We start from the raw sequence: 26,056 nt of genomic DNA, 5'->3' as shown, positions 1-26,056 counted from the left end.
AATATTGTAATTGCAATACATACAAAGAATAATAAGATTTAATTACTTTTTAGAATTGAGTTACGAGGCTAAATTTTACACTAACTTTTCAATAACCTGTGGTGCAACAACCCATTGATGTGTTATGGGGTGACCTGTGTGGTCAGTATGACGAAACCCCAGTCATTATTGCAGGTTTTCATGACAGGGTTACGCTAATTTCATCACAATGGCTGGTAGCCACCTCTCCCATACACGTGCCGAAATCTCAGGAGAAAAGTTGTTACGCTTCCCCCAGGAGACTCGAAGATGTACATGTCCCGTAGCGGAAGCCCAAAGCTTGACGCCTTAGACCACAAGATTTCCAAACATTAAATATTACCATTTGATTGATTTTTTTTCCACCTCGTAGCCAAACATGCAGAATGCTCAACTGATAGTCAATGGTTTTTGGTTCAAGTCCTGGCGAAGGTACATGTGTTTCATTTAGACGCAAATGAAAATTATATTTTACCAACATTTAAGTGTGGAAGAAAGTTTACGTTGAACCTAAACCATACATTAGAAACTGCCTTTGTAAAAAAATATTCTAATTTAGAAGATTGTCATACTTCGATTTCAAGCAGTTAGATTCTAAATATTAAACCCTCTAAGAAATAAGCTTTTCATATATCTCAGAAATTGCTTTAATTGCAAAATTATCTAAGGATTTGAAACCAATTTAACTCATTTTTTTTCATTATTGTTTTATTTTTATTTAAGTTGTGAACAAAACATCCAATTCTATTTTTTATTTCTTTTTTTTCCAGATGAATTCCTCTGTTGAAATTTAGTTCTCTTTGAAGTTATATTTTTTTGTTTTCTCTCATTAAGTTCTAATTGTTACAAAATTGTGTTTTTGCCTACGTAACTTGTAACTTTAAAAACTGTGAAAAAAGAATTTCAGATGCGATTTTCTAGAGAGGAGAAGCATGTAATAAAACAACACATGTGATACGTACGAAAAGAACAAGCTCAACATTTGGTATTTTATCTTGGTTTCAGTAAAGTCAAAAATGAAATCTTGATTCACGATAAAGGGACACTTGATATGAGCTGCTTGAATAATGGAGAAATATTTATTTTGAATCGGTGAACGTGATCCAAAGTGAAAATATGACAGTTTGTATTCTCGGATTTTCTGTCATCGCTGCAACTTTTGATCAGCAGCATCAGTACATGGCATATTCCTCCAGTTTTGATGCCATCTTATGTACATGGAGATTGACTAACGTTCAGTCTTGTTTCTATAACGTTTATTTATATGAACCTTCCAAAGGCAAGATACTGATGAAGCACAAGAATACTATCTGATTCAAATGTACATTATAAGGAAAGTGGCACTAATTGTGAAGTTAGCTGTAGACACATATGTGTTCCTATTATGTAATTAAAGGACGAAATAGAAAATGCATATTTATAAATGCATGCAAAACACAAGAAGAAGAAGGAATTCAAAGAAGATTTCAAACTAACAATAAATAAAGGAATTAAACAATAAAGAAATTGGATCATAAATACAAGTGACATCAAGTGTACCAGCCTAAAAATCAGAACAACTGCTATGGGTTAAATTAGCCATATACATTTTTATACTTAATCTGTTAGTGTTGAAATGTGAATTGGAGCTGTGAGTCACCAAAATGGACAGACTAATAAATAAGGTTTTTGCAAGTTACATGCTATTAATATATATTTAAGCAAGAATTTAGTAATGATTCATGTTTACGAATAAAGTAAATGTTAGGGTGATTTCATCTCGGATCATACAGGTGCTGTTCACTCACCATCACGGATTTTTCTGAAAATGCACATGACACATGTCCAAAAATAAAATGTTTTTCTTCTCTGTTGATTTGTTAGTGTTAAAAGCTCACAAAGAAAGACACTATTTAGTAAAAAAAATTGCGGAAGGGGAAATAATGCAATTTTCAAACTACTATAAAACAAAAAAAATGGTTAAGCAATATATTTATAAAACCCTTTTCAACTCTAAAATTAAAAATCAAAATACAAAAATTTCAAAATTTTCTCAATTGTACAATTTTCAGAAATTTTGAGATGGGTGTTTTTTAAGGAAATGATTTTACAAAGAATTTTCTACATAACTTTAGAAGTTAGTGCAGAAATGGCATTCCAAATAGTTAGTTCAACTTCCATATTCTATTATCGCCGCAAAACTCATGTCACTTTAAAAATAGAACAGAAAATTTTGAAATTTTCATATTTTGATTTTTAATTTTAGAGTTTCATAAATATATTCCTTATTAAGGTTTTGGAAGAGCTTTGGACAAGCTTTCAAATAAAGGATACCTCAAGTCTCTACTTATTTTGTTTTTGTTTTATAGTGGTTTGAAAATTGCATAATTTCCCTTCTGCATTATTTTTTTTATCAAATAACATCTTTCTTTGTGAGCTTGTAACACTGTAACAAATCATCAGAAATGGAAAATATTTTATTTTTGGTCATGTGTCATGTGCTCCTTTAACACATATTTTTTTCAGCTGATTTTGAAATTCGAAAGTGACACATGTATTACTTACCTGTATGATTTGAAATGAAATTGCCTGTTAAAAATATTTAAGTCTATATTGCAAAATAAAGTGTAAAATAATCTGCAGAGAATATTGATTACCAGAGTTAATGTATATTCTGGTCCTCTGATTCATCATATACTCAGTCTTAGCATAAATACTGTCAGTGTTAGCTTAAATACCGTGAAGGTTTTGAATGAAATAGGAGATACTTTAAGATATCGTAATATCTCACGGATGTGTGTTATACGGATATATTGTGTACACAAAGCACTATTCATTGTTCAAAACCACCTTTTGCCTGCACACATGCCCTAAGTCTCTGCGGCCACTCACTGTATCAAGAGGAAAACGTTCCACTGCCTACTCAGGGTTGTTCGAGCCTTATGAGCTGGTGCAGAATCCTGCTGAAAACTCGATTCCTGAGATCCTTGACCATTGTCTTCTGGTACACTTAAGCCGTTTTTTTTTTGCCCCTTGCAGAAATGGGGTTCATTGCTGCCATTATAGCTACCCCCATCCATAACATCATGATTGAAGCAGGATGTTGAACCTTCGAGTCTTCGCACTAGCTTCTCATGAACTTGTTGCGTACTCCCTGGCATTTTGTGAGTTGAAAATCTCCTAAATAGTAAACATTTTTTTTATCAGTGAACAGACTCCTCCAAGTGACTGTGCATCATTTGTAAGCTTTCAGTCCTAGGTCACTTTGTAATATATGAAACATGGACATTTTGAAAATGTTCACTGTCACTGAATTCACCAGTTGCACAGTCCGTATGGTGTGTATCCATCCCTGTCATTCACTGAAATGCTGAATAGTGCAATATATGAACACCTTGAAGATTCAAAGCTTCTGGAGGGTCTTCAAAATTTCACCTGTGGACGTCCCTACTCTCATTCCATCGTGGTTCTATCACCTCTGTAGCTCAACTAATAAATGACTCGAGTGTTCATTCTTGCTGGGAAAAGTGGTTCACTTTGAACACCAGGTGAGGAGTCACCTTCCAAAGTTATGACAGTATTTATGATGAGGCTTTTTTACCTGTTGGTACGCAACAGTGCGCCATACCAGCACCTTTTTATAGGTGGTTATTTATGAATATACAGGGTGTTCATAATGTCCTGGTACCATAACAAAAACACAGCTCGGAAACTGCATGCAATAGAAGAATCCTGTTGATTGCAAAATGAGCTACAACTCTCCACGTTTATATGCCGTACACCTCAATGTGCGCCCCTCTAGTTGCTCTCAGAACATCAAGGCGGTAATCCACTTCTGCCCATACACGCCCCAGCATATCACCAGTAACAGGATATTCTCCATTATTCTTCTTCGAAGAGTAGCTACATCTGGAACAGGAGGGCGGTAAACACAATCTTTGACATACCCTCAGAAGAAGAAATCCGAGGGTGTGATATTAGGAGAGCTCAGTGGCCAGGGAATAGGTACATCACGGCCTATCCACTTGGCAGGGAAATGCCTATCCAGAAGACCTCGAGCATCCTTGGCCCAATGAGGGGGTGCCCCATCTTGTTGAAAAATTATGGTTGGCTGGAAGTATATCCATGCTTTGATTGTTCTATTGCATGTAGTTTCCGAGCTATGTTTTTTTGTAATGGTACCGGAACTTTATGAACACCCTGTACTTCAGTGTTTTGAGTAGTTCGTATGATGTACAGGAGCAAACCAACTTGACAGAAAGAAAGCACACTGGTTGTGGTTATAGTAAATTTGAAAAGTTAAACACATGGTAAGAAAAGCATATTCATACAAGAATTCTTGTTGCATAATGCAACGCAATTTCTACATGTAATAGAAAAAATATTTTGTTGAATTTGAGGATTAATTACATGATGCTGAATTTCTTAATACATGATAGCATGTTATATTCAAAGTTTGTGCACTAAGATAACAGTTACGTCCGCTTGCAATATTTATGTTCACCCCTTCCCCAAATTTCCCATCATGTCAGTAAATTTTATTACACAATTGTCTGATAGTTATTTTCAAACATTACAGGGACATCTCTAATGGCATAGTGGTAACACTGTTGCCTTGTAATCAAGAGGTCCCAAGTTCAATCCCCAGTGGTTCTGATCCCACCTTATAGTCCCAATTAACTTATCTACATGTAAAGTTGACTTGAAGTGAGGGCCTCCCCGATTGCACAGTGGTAGAGTTGTCCCCCTTGTAATCAAGGGGTCCTGGGTTCGATACCCAGTGGAGGCACATGGTGGTTCGTATCCCACTTTAAACTGTAAGTCCAGTCCAGTCCCGATTAGCCTTACTGTGCATAAAGTTGACTGAAAACACCAAATCAATCAATTGGCATGAAGTGAACTTAACTCTTGGCCAAAGGTTGATGGTCAAATTCAGAAATTTGAAAAGCATTGTAGATCACACACTGGGAAAAAAAATTCATTGTTCTGAGGGGAATTCGGAGATACAATTATTTTTTTTAAGTATGCTGTGTGTCAGGTATTGTGAAATTTTGGTAGTTTTCAGTGCTTATGGCTAGGGCTCGGAAGTTGAGGAAAAATCTTTTTTTTTTTCCTACTATCCGAAGACAAGGCCCAACATAATATATGTTCATTTTGGGTCATTGTAGGCCATTCATATAGTTTTTTTGCACTGTGTGTTCCATACCACCAGAATTTTGTATTTTTTTATTCATTAAATATGTAATTAAAACCGAAGTTATTAATTAATTTGGATCACATTTATACGTCCTTTTTTCCGTTTTTAGGTCCTTTTTTGATATTTTTAGTTCTTTTTATAAGTTTTTTTTTGACAATTTACAGGTCTTCAACTTCCGAGCCCTACTTATGGCATTCTTTAATCTAACAGAAAAAATTCTCACTTCTTTGCATGTAATAATTTCTTAATAAGTAATGACATTGTTAAGTAAGTATGTTCTCTTTTTCTTATTTTTAAATATGTTACACATATTCTAAATGAACATGATTTACTCATCACCCAGTATCGCTCCTCACATCAACACACTGAAACACACCCTACATTCCCTCCTCATTTTTCACAGTGATAGTGACACCAGATGTTTTTCCTGTCAAGTCCAAGGTTGCTTCCAAGTCGCCTCAACCTCCAAAACATTCCAGCACCCTCCAACTCACAAATGCAACCACAAAATGGTAGCGTAAGGCTTGTCCAGTTCTCATCATCTCTCCAGATTCACAATACCAGGCAAGTTTACTTTCTGCACCTCATCTCTCTTCTACTCAACCTGGAGATCACTGTAGCCATCCACACCAACAGACATAATGGCTACTCTCTGGGAATTGTGTGAATTCTACGTGAATGTTTCTCCGTAGACGTGAAAAAATTCAAATTTTATTAATCCAACTCCCATTGAATTTATATTAATGCTCAGAGGCAAGTTTTTCACAATTTAGTCTCAATCCGTTTGCTTTGCAGAACAATCTATCTGGCAGACGGAAGAATATTGCAACATATGTAGAATTGATTAGGTAAATTTGAGTTTGAAATTGCTACAGAATTAACAATTTTTTGTAGATTAGTATATTCCGTAAAATTTGTGACTTGTGTTTGTAGATGTATTTCGAGTCTGAGTATGTGAAATGGCAAATGCAAACTCCGCACCTTAAATTAAATATTATATATTCATTGAATTGAATTATAATTTTTGGATAAATTGGAATTGCACAGACCCTTTATACTGTTAATATATTTTTGTGTTTATGTGTGTGTGGGTGGTGAGAGACGGTAGGTAATACCTAAGGCTGAAATAGAGAAAACATCTGCTTGTACCCTTGCATTTTTGGGAAGTTCGCCTTGAAAACCGGGAATTATACTTGAATTTTGTTATGGTCCTAGAGTGGCCACTATAATATCACCTCAACAAGTGCTTCTGGGTGATGATGATCACCGGTTTCTCCAATCCACCAATACCTCAGGGGCTTATGTATCAACCATACACAAGGTCACCCAGTATCTTTCCCAACCAAAATCTTCAATATTGACCTGACAACCGTGCAGGTCCAATTTTGATTTCTGTTCACACCATATTTTGCCTATGCCTTATGATGTAACGTGTGGCCATGAAAATTGGATTTTTTTTTAGTGTCTGCTATTTTCTTCATATTTTTCACACACACACATTATGTATGTATAATTCCTATTATTATTGGCTGAAGATGATATTCAACTTCACTTTTCAGGATATCATCAAACACCATACATTCCCAGAACTTGAAGCCAGATGTTCCCAACAGTCCTAATAGTAATGGACAGTATGAGAGAAGTGCCGATGTAATGAACAGTCGTTTGCAGCTTCCGAGTGTTCCACCTGTACAGTTTGGACCAAGGTTTGAAACATCAATACAGACTAACAACACTTACAATAATCTTGCAGAGAATAATGTATGTGTGAATTCATACACGATTGCCACCGGGATGCCAAACAATGTGTTGCTCCCATCTTATATCATCATTCCTCCCTTCCTGCAAGATTCATTCAACGTACAACAATTTAGCACTGAATCAGTTCCGACAATGGTAGCAAATGGAGGAAATATTGTGAACATTACTAGTGTTTCTCCATTGGTGTTGCGAAGCGGACAGGTGAAGAGGTACGGTGGAGCAAAACGTGTTGCCCGACAAAAGCAGGCTCTTCGTTTCGAAGCCAGTGAGCCACGTGTGTCTGAAGCAGTAAGAAATGAACAAAGTTATGTAGATGATACTTTGGAGTGTGTGTTACCTGTTGCAAGTAATACAGATGCACCAGTTCAGAGTATTGATTTAGACTGTGGTAACTCTGTAAATATGAGGAAGATTCAGTACGATGATCCTTTTGCGAAACAGTCTGAAAGAATTGACAGTAGATTTTCAGATTTAAGTTCCATCTCTGATTGCTTTGGATCAAAGCGGCTTTCGGTGATTTTTGATCCTGCGCTGAGGAAATATAAGAGGTACAAATGCAAGCAGTGTAATAAAATGTACCATGCTTTCTCAGATTTCAAAACTCATTTGAATCACCATTTGCAAGAAACGAAAAGGAATATTTCTACAACAAAACCTAAGCTGAGGAAAGTGTTCCGCTGTGATACGTGTGGAGATGTATTGTCGTCAAGAACCAAGTTAATAAAGCATTTTCGGATGCAGCACAATATCGAAAGTGGTAGCTGCAAACTGTGCGAGTTGTGTGGCGAAATGGTGAAGTCACGTCTGCTTCTCAAACACTTGTCGGCGGTGCACGACCAGAGTCCGTGGGTCTGTGGAAAATGCGGAAGAAGATTTTCCGGAATCTCCAAATACAAGAGTCACATGCAGTGGCACAATGGATATTACGATAAAACCTTCATTTGCGATACGTGCAGCAAAGTTTTCAATAACAGGAAAGATTTCTCGAAGCATTACGAGATACATATGGAGAAGAAATTCCTGTGTTTCGTGTGCGGAAGACTTTTCTTAACAAACGATCGCCTGGTTGATCATATCAGGACGCACACTGGCGAAAAGCCTGTTCCTTGTAAATTCTGTAGTATGCATTTCAGGCAGCGTAGTGCACGTTCGTTGCATTATAAACTTTACCATAGGGAAGAAATACTTAAAAATACAATGGAAAATTAAAATATATGATATTTGACTAGATAACGTGAATATAACAAATACTGTGATATTTATTTTCTTCCATGAATGAACATCTTGTCATAGTGTGACTGTGGCAAGTAGGCTCAGCTCATTGAATCTCATTCTCAGGAATTCCTCTTGAAATATTAGTTGTTTCATGTGTTATGATCGATCATTCAGTCATAAGGGCTGGCTAAATTTCAGAGTTATTTTGGAAAAGATAGTTTTCAAAAATGTCTTCCATTTATAAGAACCATGGCATTCTTTTTAGTTTTAAACAATCTTCAGTGGATTGTATGTGTTCTGTTGCATCTTATACTTATAAAAACCTATCTGTGTGTGTGTGTGTGTTGCGGGATGTAAATGATTAAACAGGTTTTCTGAAGTCACTGTTACTGAAAGGTCAAAGTTTATTTCCCTGCAGGAGCATTTTCACTGACCCTGATCCAAGTTGAAACTACTAGTTCATTCCAAATTAGTACAAAAGGATGAAGTAAAATTGAAATAATATCTGCCAAATTTGTCCACTAAATTATTCCACGTAACCCAATACTACGACTTGTATGGACATGTGGATATTTTTGAAATTCCTACATCCATTTCTATATGAATATAATTATTAGTAATATATTTTTTTTCTTTATTTTTCAAGGAGTAATTTTAAATTCAGCTTGAGGCAAATTTCAGTTTAGGATCCCGTTTGATATAAGTCAGGATCTAATTAACTTCAAACAAACTTTAACATTATTCGTTCAAACCTTTAACAGATGTACACAAACTTCAGAATGGTTGGTACAGTCACGTGTACTTCTGGTTTGTAATGATTCCATAAAGTTAATGGGATTGTTTCAACCCACAAGTGTCTGTTACTGTACAATAACCAGGTAATTTATAAAGGCATAACATGCCTGAAGTACAAAGCAATACAAGTTTTATATGTTTAATTGGTATTTTATTAAACTGTGGGCTTTTGTAGAGATTTGAATTTTGTTTTATTTGTTGTATTTTGAGTGGAATGGTTAGGGGCCTTCGCAAGAAGTAAAATATTGCTATTCCATCTTGATATAGGCACAGTTAGAAGAAGATAACCGATACCAGAGAAAATGAAAGGTTAAATTAGAAAAAAAAGATTTAATCAAATTTTTCCAGCGTATTATACTAAATTTCCATGAATTTTCAGTAGCTCTAGATTTGCTTGTGCTATTTTCATGATACTGTATATTGTAAATGCAGTAGTGTACATTACATATTTATCAGTATCACAGTTATAAAGTAACATAACAGTGAAAAACTAACACCGCTTGAAATGTTTTGATCAAAAGTGTGAGGCTACACTGGAAACAACAAGCAAAACTCTCCAATAATGCTCGAGAAACAAAACAAAGGGTTGATGTTAGGAAGAGTGTGCTGTGATATTCTATAAGAGTGTGAGTGTCACTTTTGTGTCAGTTTTTCTTAAGTCGTTGAACAAAGTTTGTGAACTTTTTAAGGATTGAAACTTTCATAATTTCACAGACCACTGAAAACTTTCTCCTGCATAGTTAAAAGAGTTGTAATATCGAAAATTAAATTTATTAAAATTAGGTTTTTTAAGTTATTACCTTAGTTTTATTTTGTGCATGAAAAATGTTCACAGGGTTGGTATCTATGAATATGGGCGTAACTTGGGGCCAACTTTGGAGGGGCAAAATTGAACTTGGGAACTTAAATATGGCAGGGGGAGAATCAAATTTAGGACTTAACTTCCAGGGGCAGAATAATCAGTCTTGGGACTTAACTTTCAGGGGCAGAATGAAATTTGCGACTTTGGGAGGCAGTATCGACAAGTTTTCCATCCCGTAAGAAGTCCAGAACTCTTTCCCAAAATAACTTACATTCATGCAATCATAAAATATACTCTTTAATACTTTGATACTCAGGTTCCAGGAGGTTAACAAAAGTACCTTAATTTTTAAATATAGTAGGGATGGTACCGATTAATCGGTACTCTATCGGTATCGGTTGATATAGGCATATCGGTAAAATTACCGATTATTTTACCGATCCGATATATCAATAAATATCTGATAATTTAGTGCAAAATTCTGGCATTTTGTAATTTTTATGGATAATCTCCATGCCCTAATTTCTAAAAATGCAATTTGTTTTTCACTGCATTCACCTTGAAACACACATTTATTATGGAGGTCAATGAACCTTTGAGGTTCTTCAAGGGCCATTTTAATTTTATATCGGATCGGTAGAATATCGGTAAATTTGATATCGGTACTTTATCGGTATCGGCCCATCCCTAAAATATAGTAACCTGAAAATTTTGGGGGGCAAGTGCCCCCCTGCCAAGTTACGCCTATGTCTATGAGCTAAGAAGTTCAAAGACCACCCACCACCATTGGTACAGTAAATAGTTGTCTCTTTTTAACTCCAAGGTGTTACATTTTTCATGCATTTAATTTTTTTTAGGACATACCCTTTAAGAGACATGAAATGAAGAAACGCACACACAGATAGTAATATATATTTATATTATGTGTGATTATTTTGAATTACAAAATATAGCTTGACTTGTTAAATAATTTCTTTTTTATTTAAAAGCTTATATGAAATTATATTTTGATGTATTATATATATTCACAAATATATGTATATATTTTGTTGTAATGGACTGTTTTTCTGACTATTGTGGGGTTTTCCCCTAGCATGTACGTAGTGTAGCTATTATTACAATTGGGGAAAAAATATTATTAAAATCGGTTATGCGAAATTGGTTTCTACAGTATGTAACATTCTTATTCGTACACACGGATTTTCAAAGAAGATGCTTTAATATCTGAAAGGAAATACACTCTTTTGAAATTGTTTCTTTACAATTGAATAACTAATATCATTAGGAACATAAAATCTTACCTAAATTCTGTATAACCAACGACAATAATAAATTATATGAAACTGAAAGAGAAACATGCCATTTTTTGTACAACTTTTCTATTCGTACACTTTATTTATTTATTTATTTATTATCCTGCGCACAACAGGCATCTGCCCTTTTACAGTGCAAAGTAAATGTCTTACATAGGATTTATATGCATAATAATATAAAAGGAAAAAGTATATTCAGAGCAAATTGACTTACAACTCTAATACTTTGATGCGTATCCTTTGGCTTTAATTACTGCTTGACACCTGTTCTTCATAGAATTAACCAGTTTCTGACATGTTTCAGAGCTTATTTTATTCCACTCGGCCTGCACAACAGTTTTCAACTATTGTTTGGACTTGACGCCTGCATTATGGACTCGCCTCTTTAAAATTGCCCATAAATGCTCAATGGGATTTAAGTCTGGACTTTGAGCTGGTGTTTGTAGTAGTTTGGGCACATTTCATATTAGCCAATTCATGTTAACTCGTGCCTTATGCTTACTGTCATTGTCTTGTTGGAATCTGTAGATGGGGGGCATGTCCATTTTTGGGGGACTCTGATTTACATTGTTCTTCAATATGTCCAAATAGACATATGCATACATGATACCATCAATAAACTGGATGGTACAAACACATTTGGATGACATACAGCCTCAAATCATTAATGACCCACCACCGTGTTTAACTGTTGGAACTGTGACCCAGACCCAATTTATCCCATCTGACTCATATATATTAATCTTGGACTCGTCTGACCATATGACACTATCCCAAAATTCCTGGTCCTTGTGGATGTGCTCTTTCGCGAATGAAAGTCTATTTCTGCGATTCACCTTATTTACATACGGCCTCTTTCGTGGTATTCTGTCATGATATCCATGCTTCCACAAGGCACGTCGGACAGTTTGATCGGACATCATCTTGCCAGCAACATTTTCTACTAACGGTCGTAACTGAGGAACACTTAGTTCGCACTCTTTTTAAAATAAAGCGTTCATCACGGTTATTCAACCATCTCTCTCTTTTGGTTTTCTCGGCACACTCTGTGTTGAACCTTCCTCTCCAAATTTGTTTACTATGTATTGAACTGTGGAGTGTGATTTATTGACTTTGTCCAATTTTTCTTAACGAATAACATCTAAGGGCCAAATTTATAATAACATCCTTCAGATTGGAACCAAGTTCCTTCACCTTGCCCATTTCGAACACGCTGATAGATAGACGATAGGCCTACAGCTTGCCGGGGAGTGTGCCTGCATGTTCAAACTTGTTACGAAGTTGCAAAGTGAACGAAATCGCCCGAATAGTGGTGGCGCTGTATGCAAGGAAGATTGAAACTCTTGCCTGTACGAATAACAATGTTGCATGAAACAGCATGTTTTTCTCTTTTCACACAAATTATATGATCTGTTTATACACTTTGAACATACATTTTTATTGACATTTGTTGGTGAAACCTTCATTAACATTAATTTCCAGTTACATATGAAAATGATTATATTTACTAGTAGATATGACACTTTTTCCTCGGAAATTCTATCTGTACGAATAACAATGTTACATACTGTATCTTAAGTATAGAATTAATAGTAACAATGCAAAATAATCTAACAGTTATTTTTAGTGGTTTTTATTATAGTCAGTGTATTCTACTTCAGAGCAGAGTGACTACCCATGTGAGGTTGTGTTGTATGTGTATATCTTAGTGTAGCTTGAAAAAAAGTCTGGGAAACCTGAACGAAATGTCAAATAAAATAAAAAAAACCACTAAAAATAACAGTTACGTATTTTGCATCTACAAAAAGTGGTTGTGGAAATATAATTTATGGTTAACCTTTAGAGGCCGGAACTCTTGCATGCCTGTATTCTCGTTGAAGCCGGGGCTATTTCAAACTTGCCACGAAGTACAAATAAAATCGTAACTGGAGAACTAATTGTCGCAAGAATTTCTTTCTTAAAGACAGGGCTTTTAGCGGAGGTAAAATGTATACATTGTACCTCCCACTAATTAGTCTTAAAGGAGAAGAAAAATTAGAAAGTTGATTTAAAAAAAAAATTACATATGGTGCACTCCTGTCCCCTCAAACCATGTAGCGGTGGTACATTCCTACAACTGTGCAAAGTTTCGTTGATTGATTTGTTTTACTTCACTTTTTGTGCCACTTTTGGCTTATTTGCGAAGATGGGGATGAGTGATTACATGATGGAATTGATGAATGGACACTCACAAACATCCATGCCCGGGTCAGGATTCGAACTGATACTTCTTGAGTAAAAAATGAAATTATAAAAAGCAGCAGTGTTGCCAGCTTTGGGACAATGTCTGGAATTTCGCTTCTAGCATCAGCCCTATGGATGGAGCAAATTTGCTGCAACTTTGGAAAAAAAACAACTAAAATTTCAGGGTTCAGAAATGTTGTGTAGTTACGGAAAATTTTGAAATATGGGCCTTTGCCCATGCTTCCCCCCTGAACCCTTAATTGTTGGATGGTACTTAAAATGTTGCTTTTTACTCATTCTTACATTTAGAATTTAAATTGTTCAAAAAGATGCAGTTGTTGGAGTTACATCTTCAATTTATCACATAGTAACAAAAGGTAAACAAAGGGCTTTTTCAAACGACGCTTGTTAATAATAGTAACAATGAATGTAGTGTTTTGTAATTCGAGTATGTAATACCTTTAGACGTAAACTAATTAACAATAAGACAACTGAAATAGTGTATAGTTTTCAGGAAATGGCACATTAATTGCTGCCGTGTGCTAACACAGGGTCGGGACAAATTTCAGCAATCGGTCCTTTGCCTCTACATCACCCACCCCTGAATCCTTAATTGTTCAACGTTGCTTGTAGAATTTAAATTTTTCAAAAAGAATGCAGTAGTTTTGAGGCATTAGTCACTTATATAAATCTATCCCATAATAATTTGCTGGTAACAGAGAAAATAAAGACTTTTTTCAAACTTCACTTGTTAATAGTAGTAACAATGAATGTATTGTTTTGAAATTTTATCATACCTTCATATGTATGCTAAAGATCGAAAAAGACAGAACTGAAATACCGTGTGTAGTTTTAAAAAAATGGCACGTTAATTGCTGCTGTGCACTGGTGGTCGAAATATCGACTGTCGGGCCGCTAAAAGTTAATTACGTATGAAAGGATTATAGTTCGAATTGTAAATTAATTGAAGTTCTTGTCAATTTTTGGTTACATCATTAATTGTTAAATAAATCTCAAAGAATCTTATGTTAAAGATTAGGGCTGAGCTGATACCACATTGAACCAATACCAATACTTGAAAATTGTAATAACTAAAAGTTGTTCAAAGTTTGATTAATATCAGTGTGTAAGTTTTCCACTCTTGTTATATGCATCTAAGATTTTTGCTTCAAAATGTTCATGAATTTCATTAGAATATTAAATTACATGTTATCACAAAATTCATTTCTTTTTTGCACAAAAGTGTTGCAAAATAAATAGAAACTTTGAATTTTGTATAATTTCCAGGATAATTAGAATCCGTGAAAGACAAAACTGTCGGAAAAGTATCGGTAAATGAATTCCAACCGATAATCGAAATCGGCTCAGCCCTATTAAAGACTTCATAATCTAAGCCTTAACTAAGGCGACACTTTTTTTTAGCATGTATTGAGTGCAAAGTATTTGAAAATGACGTTTGCATCTGGTCACTTCAATCAGCGAGACTGAAAGGAAATCTAAATTTCTTACTCTGTCCTGTAGGTGTAGTCACTCTTCTTATTTTCCTTCTTGTGACACAGAATATACATCTTTACTAAAATATACATGTGCTGGATGCTCTAAATAGTAAAGGAACTGATTTCAATTGTAGTAATCACCCAACTAAATCAGTGAAACTGATTTTCAGACAAAAAAAAACTTTTATTCATTTTGTTTAACAAAAATATCACACACAAATGTTACATAAGGAATTCAAGATACAAACATATTATCAATCATTAGATTCCATAAAAAAATTTACAAGAAAAAACTGGATGTTGAGTACATGTATAGTATTACCAATACTCTCATGGAACAATCTGTTTAAAAACTGGTGTGGCGTAAATATATAATCCATTATAATTTCTATTAGAATGTAATGAGATTTCAAAAATGTATACTTTTCAATACACAATTTGTTTTACAAATGCATAGCACACTATTAAATAGTTTTTGTACTTTCAGTCTGCATGTATATAATTAAAAAATAAGCAAGCAGAACAAAATAAAAATAATCCTATTACAGAATGTGCCTTTTAAAACATGTAATTAAAAATTAAATCGGATGCGGTACTGATATTTTCCAAAAATTAACAGCAATCTCAAATTTTATTTCACTTCGTCCTCTTATCATATAATAGAGGAATGTAACACCTTCAATTTCTTTTAATACAACTTGTGCAAGTACAGTCTTGATAATATATCTTGTAACTATAAAAAATACTTTTATTGCAGCAGCATTATAATTAAATGAAAAAAGTATAATAATTGAATGATTGAATGTTTAATAAATCACATGTTGTGAAGGTAAATAAATAGCTTTCATATTAGCATTATTATTGTAAGGCAATGAGAACATTTTTTTCTATTCTCTTACTAGTGCTTATTCTAGAATCTTACTGAAGCAGATAAACAATTTAAACAAATTAATTATAATGATGATGATGATTATTATGAGAAGATTTAGAGAAAGTTTATGTTAAACAATTAAATGTGTCGTCAGTCAAGAATATGCCATTCTGTTTCCCAAATATTGAAGTATTTTTCATTTTTGCAAATTCAGTTTTCAAACAAGTAATTCAGGTATTTATCATTGGTGTTGAATTGCCATGATTTTGGGCTATTGCTATGGGTTCGCCAGTATCACATTTCAATTGTTCTGTTTCTAAACCCGAGCCTGCTACCCAGGTATCTTGCAACAAATGTTTGAGGTTCAGTTCTGTACTGGTTATGTCTACATTTTACATTCTTTCATGTATGGAGGATATATATTATTCAATACCCGGTGGAGGACATTGCATAGTGGTTCGGATCCTACTTTAAACTGTAGGTCCAGTCCCGATTAGCCTATCTGTACATAAAGTGAACTTAAAACAACAATTCAAACCAACAAATTGAATATATATTAAGGAAGGTGGCAGACTAATTGATTCTCTATCGTTGTCAGCTGATAGTAGACATATCATCAGTAAGTTTGCTGATAATTTTTACCAATTTGATATTTCTATGAATAACGTGTAACTTGGTGAAACAATTAATATTTTTAAGAATATAAAGTTATAATTCATGTAATTTGATTGTGCCAAGTAAATGCGTAAATATGTGGTTTATTTTTTTCCCCAGTTATTTTCACCTTAGTTGATTGTTGTCAATAATGTATCTCAATTATTGTAAACATTTTATTTTGTTGTATCCTAGGTAATCAGTTCATACATTAGACCAAACCTAAAAGTGACTAACAGGAAGTTTGTAGATGATTGTCCAATGTATCTGGCATATGGGTAAGTGCATGGATATTGTCGAAGTTCTTCATTCTGTACACACACACACATGTGTGTGTGCATACAAGTTTGTAAAAAAAGTTGCATGTGGGGAAAACTCACAATTCTTTGTCTCTGTATTTGTCAAGTGCTGCCCTGTCAAATGTTGTGTCCGTTCAACTGGTAAGGTCTTACAATCAAATTACCATACCTGTACTTGAGAAGTGTCTCTTTCCATAACCTGAAGGCTAGTTTTGATCTACATGCATGCCTACTTATGTGAATTATAATGCAAATCCATCTTGCACCATGGTGGTGCAGTGTAAGACATCAGGCTTTGGGCTACGGGACGCGTGCAGGCTCGAGTCTCCTGGCTTGGAGGAAGCGTAACAACTTTTCTCGTAAGATTTTGGCCTGTGTATGAGACCAGTGGCCACCCACCATCGTGCGGAAATTGGAAGTTACGACAGTAGCATAACCTGGTCATAGAAAACCTACAACAACGTTCAATGGGTTTCCATGCTGACCACACGTCACCCCGTAACCAGCTAAGGCATGTGTGAGTGAGGCCAGCAGTTGGTAGTTATGCATAAGCTGTTGCACCATCGGTTATAGTACAAATCCACATTGAAAATAGGAAATCACCATCTGAATGACGAAAGCTCACATTGATTGTACCCTTCATTTAAGGTATGCAATTTTGATTGTCCTTACAAGAAAATGCATTTTTTTTTTTCATATTTGTGAATATCACCTATAATTAATTTGAAAAACATGAAAAAAGAAATCGTAAATTTCCAATCAGCAGGCAATTTGAATGCTCGTGTCATTTGAGATTTAGAAACTGACTAACAAAAGACAAAACTTTTTATGTATTACGTTTTGCCATATGCTATCATTTAACCTGTATGTGTACCAATGCTACAACGAATGCCTGAGTTTATATGTCTTAATAAATGTACTTCTGTTCCGAGGTCTCCCAATTTCTGCATCATTTTCAAGTACAACCAATATAACTAACTAACTAACTAACTAACTCCCTAGCCTTCTTAAACCCTAAGGTTCATGGCTGCAGCAACACAGGCCTTCCATCTTTCCCTATCTTGAGCAAGTTCTATATACTCTTTTCCATCCCTACCGATTTCCCTTAGGTCCATCTCAACATTGTCCCTCCATCTTCGTCTTGGCCTTCCTACAGGTCTCTTACTTAACTATCTCATTAACTGTACACTGGAATGCCCCAGGCCGGTAAAGGCTCAGAACATTCCAGGTGCCTAATTTAATATCCTTATTCCTAACGTAGATCTTATCCTTAGTCCAGGGACCTCCCAAAGTAGTCCCCACCAATATATTAGTGTTAATCATGTAAGGACAAATTTAGAACTGCCACATTGTGTTTGTCGAATTCAGTATGTCTCATGTCAAAGTTCATAGTTACATCTGTCATTTTTCCCAGCTAGTTTTTCTTCACATTCAAGCGTAACAATTAGTAATGTGTTAGTGTGTCAAGTGTAGTATTTATTCATGTGTTGAAGGTGTCCCAAGTCTGGTAGTTATTCATGCATTTGTGACCACATCTGGAGTTGTTCATATGTCAAGGTCAAGTCTGGTAGTTGTTGCGAGTCAAGCCAAGTCTGGTACTTGTTCATGAGCCAGGGTCGAGTCTGTCGGTTGTTCTCAAGTCAGAGTCAAGGCTGATGGTGGAATGGTATTTACTAGGGATGGACCGATACAAAATTTTGGCCGATACCGATAAAGTACCGATATAAAATCACTCATCTTCGCAAATTAGCCAAAAGTGGTACAAAAGCGAAGTAAAATAAAGCAAATCAATCAAATATGACAACCTGCACAGCAAGCAAAGCGTACAGTACAAAAGCTCTCGTCTTGAGAACAAGATTGTTAATCAGTACTTGGGGTATGGACTCCTACTCTTCTACCAAATCTTCCACAAAGCTCCTGGATGGTTCTTGGAAGTATCTGACACCCTCCAACATCCCATCTGAGTGCGATAGGGTTTAAATCTGGGGAACACCCAGGCCTATCCAAGTGATTGAAGTTACGATAATGGTTCCATTCAAACAATGTTGGGTGGACTGAGCCTCTTCCATGTTCTCTCTAGATGAAAACACACCATGAATCAGTGTAAGGACTAAACCTTGATTCCTCCATTCATCAATTAGTCATTTTTCACTACTAAGTATCAAATTTGCTATTTTCTTGGCTCAGTCAAGTGTAACATTTATTAATATGTTAATGTCCAGTAATTATTCATGTGCCGATATCTAGACTTGTAGTTTTTCACATGGCAAAATTGAGTCGAAGTTTTTCTTGTCAGTCATTAATGGGTTCAGCAGTTATTCTTGTGTCAGCGTTGATTCTTGAAGTTAGTTATGTGCCAGGCCAATCAAAGTGTGGTAGAATTCATGGGTAATGTCATTAAAAGTCTGGTAATTTTCACATGTCAGGTCAAAGTGTGGTAGCTTCAGTGCACATGTTTCAGGTCAGTGTGTGGCAGTTTATAATTTTCATGTGTCAGGTCAAAGTCTGGTAATTTTTTTTTTTTTTTGCACATGTCAGGTCAGTCTTTTTCGCATGTCAGGTCAATGTGTGCCAGTTTTCTGTGTCAGGTCCAAGTCTGGTATTTTTTTGTTTTGTTTTTGTATGTCAGGTCAATGTCTGGCAGTTTTTAGTTTTCATGTGTCTCAGGTCAAAGTCTGGTAAGTTTCTTTGTTTTTTTCACATGTCAGGTCAATGTGTTGCACTTATTAGTTTTCATGTGTCAGGTCAAAGTCTGATTTTTTTTAAAAAAAATTCACATGTCAGGTCAATGTGTGGCAGCTTTTAGTTTTCATGTGGCAGGATTTGGGAAATCATGATTGAGTAATATAATGCAGATGAGTTTCCAGATGTCACAAGAGACAAGTCAAATAGGACTTTTGCAAGGAACTTAATGTCATTTGTCTTATACCACTCTGTAAATGCTAGTAATACAAAAATTTCTAATTCTACACACTGGTCAGAAATACTAACATTGGAGCCTTGGGTTTTAATTTAATTTATTTTTCTTTGTCAGTCTCTGGAATTTTTGTGCATCAGCAATCAGTATTTTGTCTGTCAACTTTTTTTTTGTATGTATGTCAAAGATAAGTCTCTAAAATAGTTTGTACTCAAATGCAGTCTTTTATATATTTTTTATCAACCTGGAATATGTTACATTCTGTGCGAAAGGCAGTGCTACTGTACATTCTGCATCACAGTCAAGTATCTAATTTTTATAAATTATATTTCTGTCAGTCAACCAAATTTGACACGTGCAATGTCAAAAATAAAAAAAACAATAATTTGCTGCTTATAGTGTTTAGTACTACAAGTACTAATAAAACTAAAATAACCCATGGCTCGATAGCCCTTGAAGGGCTTAGGCTGATCTCCTACCTAGAGGTGTGGAGATCTTCAACCGGTAATGGGGTGACGTGGGGTCAGCACGTCGAACCCCCAGCCATTATAGGAGATTTCCAAGACCGGGTTACGCTACTCACTCGTAGCTCCCCATTTTCCTCACAATGGTGTTGCCACCGGTCCTATACACAGGGACCCAGAACTCGTCCTGCAGTCGGAATCCAAAGCACAGCACAGTCCCTTAGACCGCACAACCACGGAGGAGGACTAGTACTACAAGTTTAACCTTTGAATGACAGAGCAGAGTTTGTATTTTTGGTGTCCAAAATTTGTTCAGTCTTTTCAAGACAAGTGAAGTTGAGTCAGTCCAGTAAGCAAGACATGTCTAGTGAAATTTTGTTTCACAAACAACTAAAGTTGAGTCTGGTATTGTTTGTTCAAGGTAAGTCGTCGAGTCAAGTCTGATGAATTTTTATTTAAAAATAGGTCATGTCAAATCTGGTGCACTTTTGTTCAAAGGCAAGGAGTAGTTGAGTGTAGTTCACTCATTGTTTATAATTTACTTTGGAAAAATTATAATAATGAAGATGAGTGAGGAGATGAAAATGACGAAGAAACATTCACAAAGAATACTCAGCCAGGACTTAACCCAGGAATGTCAATCACCAAGCCAACTTCACTATTCTTCAAAGGACACATTTGCATCTATTCTTTAAACAGTAAAGTTGTTTAAAGTCAGTAGAACTTTAGTACTGTTGTGTTCAAAGGTATCTTAAGTCCAGCTTAGTGCATTTTTGTTCCTAGATAAATCAAGCTTCCTCAGCTAGAGGCAAGTCGAATTGGATATTGTGTATTTTTATACAAAGTAAGTCAATTCTTGTCTTGCATGTTTTTGTTCGAAGACAGTTGAGTCAAGCCTAGTGCAGATTCAAGTCATTCTGCATTTTGTTTAGAGGCAAGTCAAGTTCAATGTGGTGTATTTTTGTTTAAAGCAAGTTGAATCATGTCTGATATATTTTCCGTGAAATACAAGTTGAGCCAAGTTCGGTGAATATTTGTTCAAAAGAAGTTGAGTCAAGTCTGATTAAGTTTTTAAAACTAAGTCAAGTCCACTGCTTGAAGGCAATGGGAGTTGAGTCTGTTGTGTATTTTAATTCAAAAGCAAGTCAAGTCTCATGAGCTTTTATTCCAATTGAGTGTGGTGTGCTTTTCTTTAAAGGCAAGTTGCATCCAGTCCATTGTTGTTGTGTATAGACAAGTGGAGAGCATTTGTTTAAACATACAGTATTTCAAGGCATAATTGGCGCATCAGATAACAAAACCAATGGTAGTGGCGTGCAGAATCTTCGGATACACAAGATTAAATTTTGTAAGTCTGTACTTTGCAACATTGAAGTAAATTTTCTCGAGTGTAATATTTCGACTATAATGCACAAATACATGACAACTAAGATGTTAACATTTTTTTCAGACCAGAAAAATGTCTGCTAAACTGGTACAGTGTAATGATGTGCATTGATTTAGACTATTCAATTTTAACGTATATGCACCAAAGACAAATTACCTAGTAATAAATTTGAAAAAAAAAAAAAAAGTTCAAATAATGGTTGCACCCCACTTTTTTCCCAAAAAATTTAGCATAAAATCTGTGACAATTATGCAGTGAAATACGGTAAGTAAAGTCTGAAACAAGTCATGTATAGTGTCGTTTTGTTCAAAAGGCAAGTCAATTGGAATGTGGTTGATCTTTGTAAAGTCCAGTCTGGCAATAGCAAGTTGAGCAAAGTCAGGTGCAGTCTTGGTGCATTTTGTTCGAAATGGTGCAAAGTTAAGTTTGATGTAGTCATCTTGAATTGAGTCTGGCGTATATTTGTTGAAAAGCAAGTCTAGTCAAGCATGGCACACTTTTGTTCAAAGGCAATTCAAGCAGAGTATAGAGAAACTCTGTTCAAATTCAAGTTAACTTCAGCTTGATCTATTTTTGTTCAAATGATACAGATATGTTCAATGGCAAGTTGGGTTTACTGCATTATTGTTTAAAAGCAAGTCAACTCGAGTATGTATATTTTTTTTGCTCAAGCGTAAGTCTAGTCTTGTGCAGTTTTGTTCAAAGGAGAGTCAAGTGGCTAGTGTAGTTTTGTTCGAAGGCAATTGAGTCCAGTCAGGTGTAGTTTTGTTCAAAAGCAAATGGAGTACCATCTGTGCTAATTTTCTTCAGTGTGAAGTAAAGTATGGTGAATCTTTGTTCAGAGGCAAGTTGATTCAAGTTTGGTGTATATTTTTTTTTTTTGCAAAGATGAAGTTGAGTCCTGTGCATTCACAATGAAAGATGAGTCCAAAGAAAGTTGAGATTTGTGTTAGTAGGTGAAATGCAAGTATGGTGCTCATTCTTTAGCAAGTCAAGTCTGTTGGTTTTTTCTGATTTTAGTTTTTGGTCGTGGACATTGCATCGAGTCTTGTGCATTTTTGTTCAAAGGTAAGTACAATCAATGAGTCATTTGGCTGAGTGCAAGTTAGGAGTCATTTTGGTTGAAAGTAGGGCTTAGTCGATACCTTAACGATTCCAGCCGATACCGATACTTGTATAATGTCAGTTTAAAATAAAAAAAAAGACTAGTTACTGACTCAAAAACTCATCACATTCAATTAATATCATCACTCCCAAATTATTCTTATATAGCATTATATCACTTAACATGTCCTGCGATTTTACATTTTATGTGAACTTCTTTCTACACCCAGAGGATGTAAAAAAAGAAGAAGTTTTTGAAATGTTGCAGATATGCCGAAAAAATCTGTGGATTATTATAAGTGTCCCTGCTTCATTTCGTGATCTTCAATTTCATTATACATGTCTTTAAGGGGAGAGAAAGTTATAGCGTGTAAAATAAAATGTATGTAGAGCGTACAGCTTGCACAAGGAATGCAAAATAAATACAAATATAAACAACATTCTTATAGTTTTCATTAACCTGGGTAGGGAGGAAAGTGACGGAAAAATATACACAAAGACAGATCTGTATATTCAATGCTCATTTGGCAGCTCTGTAGATGCTCTGCTGTCCATTATTCTACGTCATTTGCAATAAAAACAAGTCTCTGCAGTGTCGGCATCGGGCAGCAGTCGCAGGGAAGGGTAAGAGCAAAAGAAGAAAATCCACAACCCTCCCTCCCACAGCAACATTCATCCCTTTCCCAGGAACTCCGGAATGAGCCTAGTATTATAATAATGCTGGTTTCAAAAACGTCAAGTTTTTAACCCACGAGTTTGCGAACAAGAATTGGAAATGAATGGTTTCTTTTATTTCCACATAGCATTAACCACCAGGCAGTTACATACCTTCAAAGTCATGTTTGGGTGCAGCACTTTCGCTTTAGCCCTGCCTTTGATCTTGTCATCTGCTTCCCAGGAGGGTGCATAATTTTTGGTGGCCGATACCGATACATCTGTATCGGCTCAGCCCTAGTTGAAAGTTAAGTCAGTTCAAAAGCTAGCTGAGTCGAGTACAGTGCATTTCTGGTCAAATTAAATAATGTTTTTTTTTCAAAACAAGTTAGCAGAACTTCCACTACAAAGTCAAATTTATTTTTGATAAAGTTCAATTCAAATAATTTTAGTTGATCTAATGTTCCTTTTAACCAGAGTAAACTAAAACTTAATTAATTTTAGATCAAAGGCCATTTCAACTTAATTGAAAGTCTCATCATTGTTCCATTTAAAAATATTATATAAGATGTAAGCGAGTTACTAAAGATATATCTGCGAAACTTACTTGTAAATGTTCTATTAATTTCGATGGTCTCTGCCACCATCCACTTGGGAACTCAATACTTTACCTAACAGTAAGCATCGAGTTCCCAAGTGGATGGTAGCAGAGGCCACTGAAATTAATAGAACATTTACAAGTAAGTTTCGCAGATATATCTTTAGTAACTCGCTTACGTCTTACATTATCAACCGCATTGTTTATTCCCCTCAACATGGAAAAGATTGTGAAAATTTGTGCAGTTGACTACAGGCTAACCAGAAATTTATGTAGGGTTCATACTGGGATCTGATTTACTGAAATATGCACTCTCTATGAATTGAACTGGGGTAGCTTTAATCACTACGCTAACAGACACTCCCATTCTTTGATGTCAGGAGAAACTTTTAATTCAATTACTCAAATGCTTAAATGATGCTTCTTATTGCAACTCAAATATAGTGTTTTTCGTTCCAAGTTAAGCTAAATAATGTGATTTTATTCAATGTTTAGTTAAATGTATTGTGGATAAAAGAAGAAGATAGAAGAACCAAATTTCTTCTGGACAAAATCTAGTCAAATGGTGTGCATATAAATAAAAGTATTGTGTTAATTTGTCAGAATATAGTCAAACACTGAATTATTTGGTCAAAGTCTAGTCAAATAATGTGCATCATATTAATAGTTCAGTCAAATAATATGCATTATGGCCAAAGTTTAGTCAAAAGTTTCCACCTTTGTCAAAACCTGGCCAAATAGTCTCCAAGTTGGTCAACATCTAGTCAAATAATGTGTACCATGGTCAAAGTATAGACAAATACTGTCTATGTTGGTCATAACCTAGTCAAAAGTCTCTCCACCTCGGTCAAAGTCTAGCTTAATTAGTCTCCATCTTGGTCTAAAGTCCCGTAACATGAATGAATTGGTCAGTATAGTCAAGAGTCTTCATCTTGGTCAAAGTGTAGACAAACTGTCTTCACTTTGGTCAAAGCCTAGACAAAGGAGTTTCCATCTTGCTCAAAGTCTAGTCAAATATTATCTAATATGGTCAAAGTCTAGTCAAAGGAGTTTACACCTTGGTCAAATTCTAGTCAGATATTGTCTAACATCGTCAAAGGAGTCTCCACCTTGGTTAAAGTCCAGGCAACTATTGTCTAACACGGTCAAAGCCTAGACAAAGGAGTTTCCATCTTGGTCAAAGTCCAGGCAAATATAGTCTAACATAGTCAAAGACTAGTCAAAGGAGTTTCCACCTTGGTCAAATTCTAGTCAGATATTGTCTAACATCGTCCAAGTCTGGTCAATGGAGTTTCCACCTTGGTTCAAGTCAGGCAACTATTGTCTAACATAGTCAGTCTAGTCATCCACCTTGGTCAAAGTCCAGGCAAATATTGTCTAACACGGTCAAAGCCTAAACAAAGAAGTTTCCATCTTGGTCAAGGCAGGCAAATATTGTCTAATATGGTGAAAGTCTAGTCAAAGGAGTTTCCACCTTGTTCAAATTCTAGTGAGATATTGTCAAACATCGTCAAAGTCTGGTCAAAGGAGTCTCCACCTTGGTTAAAGTCCAGGCAACTATTGTCTAACATTGTCAAAGTCCAGGCAAATATTGTCTAACATGGTCAAAGACTAGTCAAAGGAGTTTCCACCTTGGTCAAATTCTAGTTAGATATTGTCTAACATCGTAAAGTCTGGTCAATGGAGTTTCCACCTTGGTTCAAGTCAGGCAACTATTGTCTAACATGGTCAGTCTAGTCATCCACCTTGGTCAAAGTCCAGGCAAATATTGTCTAACACGGTCAAAGCCTAAACAAAGAAGTTTCCATCTTGGTCAAAGTCTAGTCAAAGGAGTTTCCACCTTGTTCAAATTCTAGTGAGATATTGTCAAACATCGTCAAAGTCTGGTCAAAGGAGTCTCCACCTTGGTTAAAGTCCAGTCAACTATTGTCTAACATTGTCAAAGTCCAGGCAAATACAGTCTAACATGGTGAAAACTTAGTCAAATAGTACTCACCTTGGTCAAGTCTAGACAAAGGAGTTTTCACCTTGGTCAAAGTCTATTCAAATTGTGTAACATGGTCAAAGGAGTTCCACCTTGGTCAAAGTCCAGGTAAATATTGTCTAACATAGTCAAAGAAATTTGCATGTTTGTCCAAGTCCAGGTAAATATTGTCTAACATGGTCAATGTCTAGGCACTACCATGGTCCAAATTTAGTCAGATATTGTCTAACATGGTTAAAGTCCAAGCAAATATTTTCCAACATAATCAAAGTCTCGAAAAGTCTAGGCAAAGGAGTTTCCAGCTTGGTCAAAGTCTAGGCAAATA

General features: G+C 35.5%; 1 protein-coding gene and 1 long non-coding RNA gene across 4 annotated transcripts in view; one reads left to right on the top strand and one right to left on the bottom strand.

Annotated features, from left to right (window-relative positions):
* Window positions 1-10,762, top strand: part of LOC145978341 (uncharacterized) — a 353,763-nt gene extending 343,001 nt beyond the window's left edge. For all 3 annotated transcript variants that reach the window (XM_083110928.1, XM_083110927.1, XM_083110929.1), the window contains one exon: window positions 6,754-10,762. In XM_083110928.1, coding sequence (XP_082967054.1) covers window positions 6,754-8,164 — 1,411 coding nt within the window. In that variant the 3' untranslated portion in view covers window positions 8,165-10,762. The remainder of the gene's footprint in view (window positions 1-6,753) is intronic.
* Window positions 10,763-19,196: 8,434 nt separating this feature from the next.
* On the bottom strand, window positions 19,197-23,768 carry LOC145977932 (uncharacterized). The gene is made up of 2 exons (XR_014440636.1): window positions 23,423-23,768; window positions 19,197-23,374 (listed from the first exon to the last, which is right to left on the bottom strand). It is a non-coding gene; the product is annotated as an uncharacterized LOC145977932 (long non-coding RNA).
* Between the last annotated feature and the right edge of the window lie 2,288 nt (window positions 23,769-26,056).

This window comes from Lepisma saccharinum, chromosome 24 (genome assembly GCF_977018435.1).
Source record: "Lepisma saccharinum chromosome 24, izLepSacc3.1, whole genome shotgun sequence".
In the NCBI taxonomy this organism is placed as follows: domain Eukaryota; kingdom Metazoa; phylum Arthropoda; class Insecta; order Zygentoma; family Lepismatidae; genus Lepisma; species Lepisma saccharinum.
Note: the sequence above shows the minus strand (reverse complement) of the source record. Positions and strands in the feature narration are given on the sequence as shown.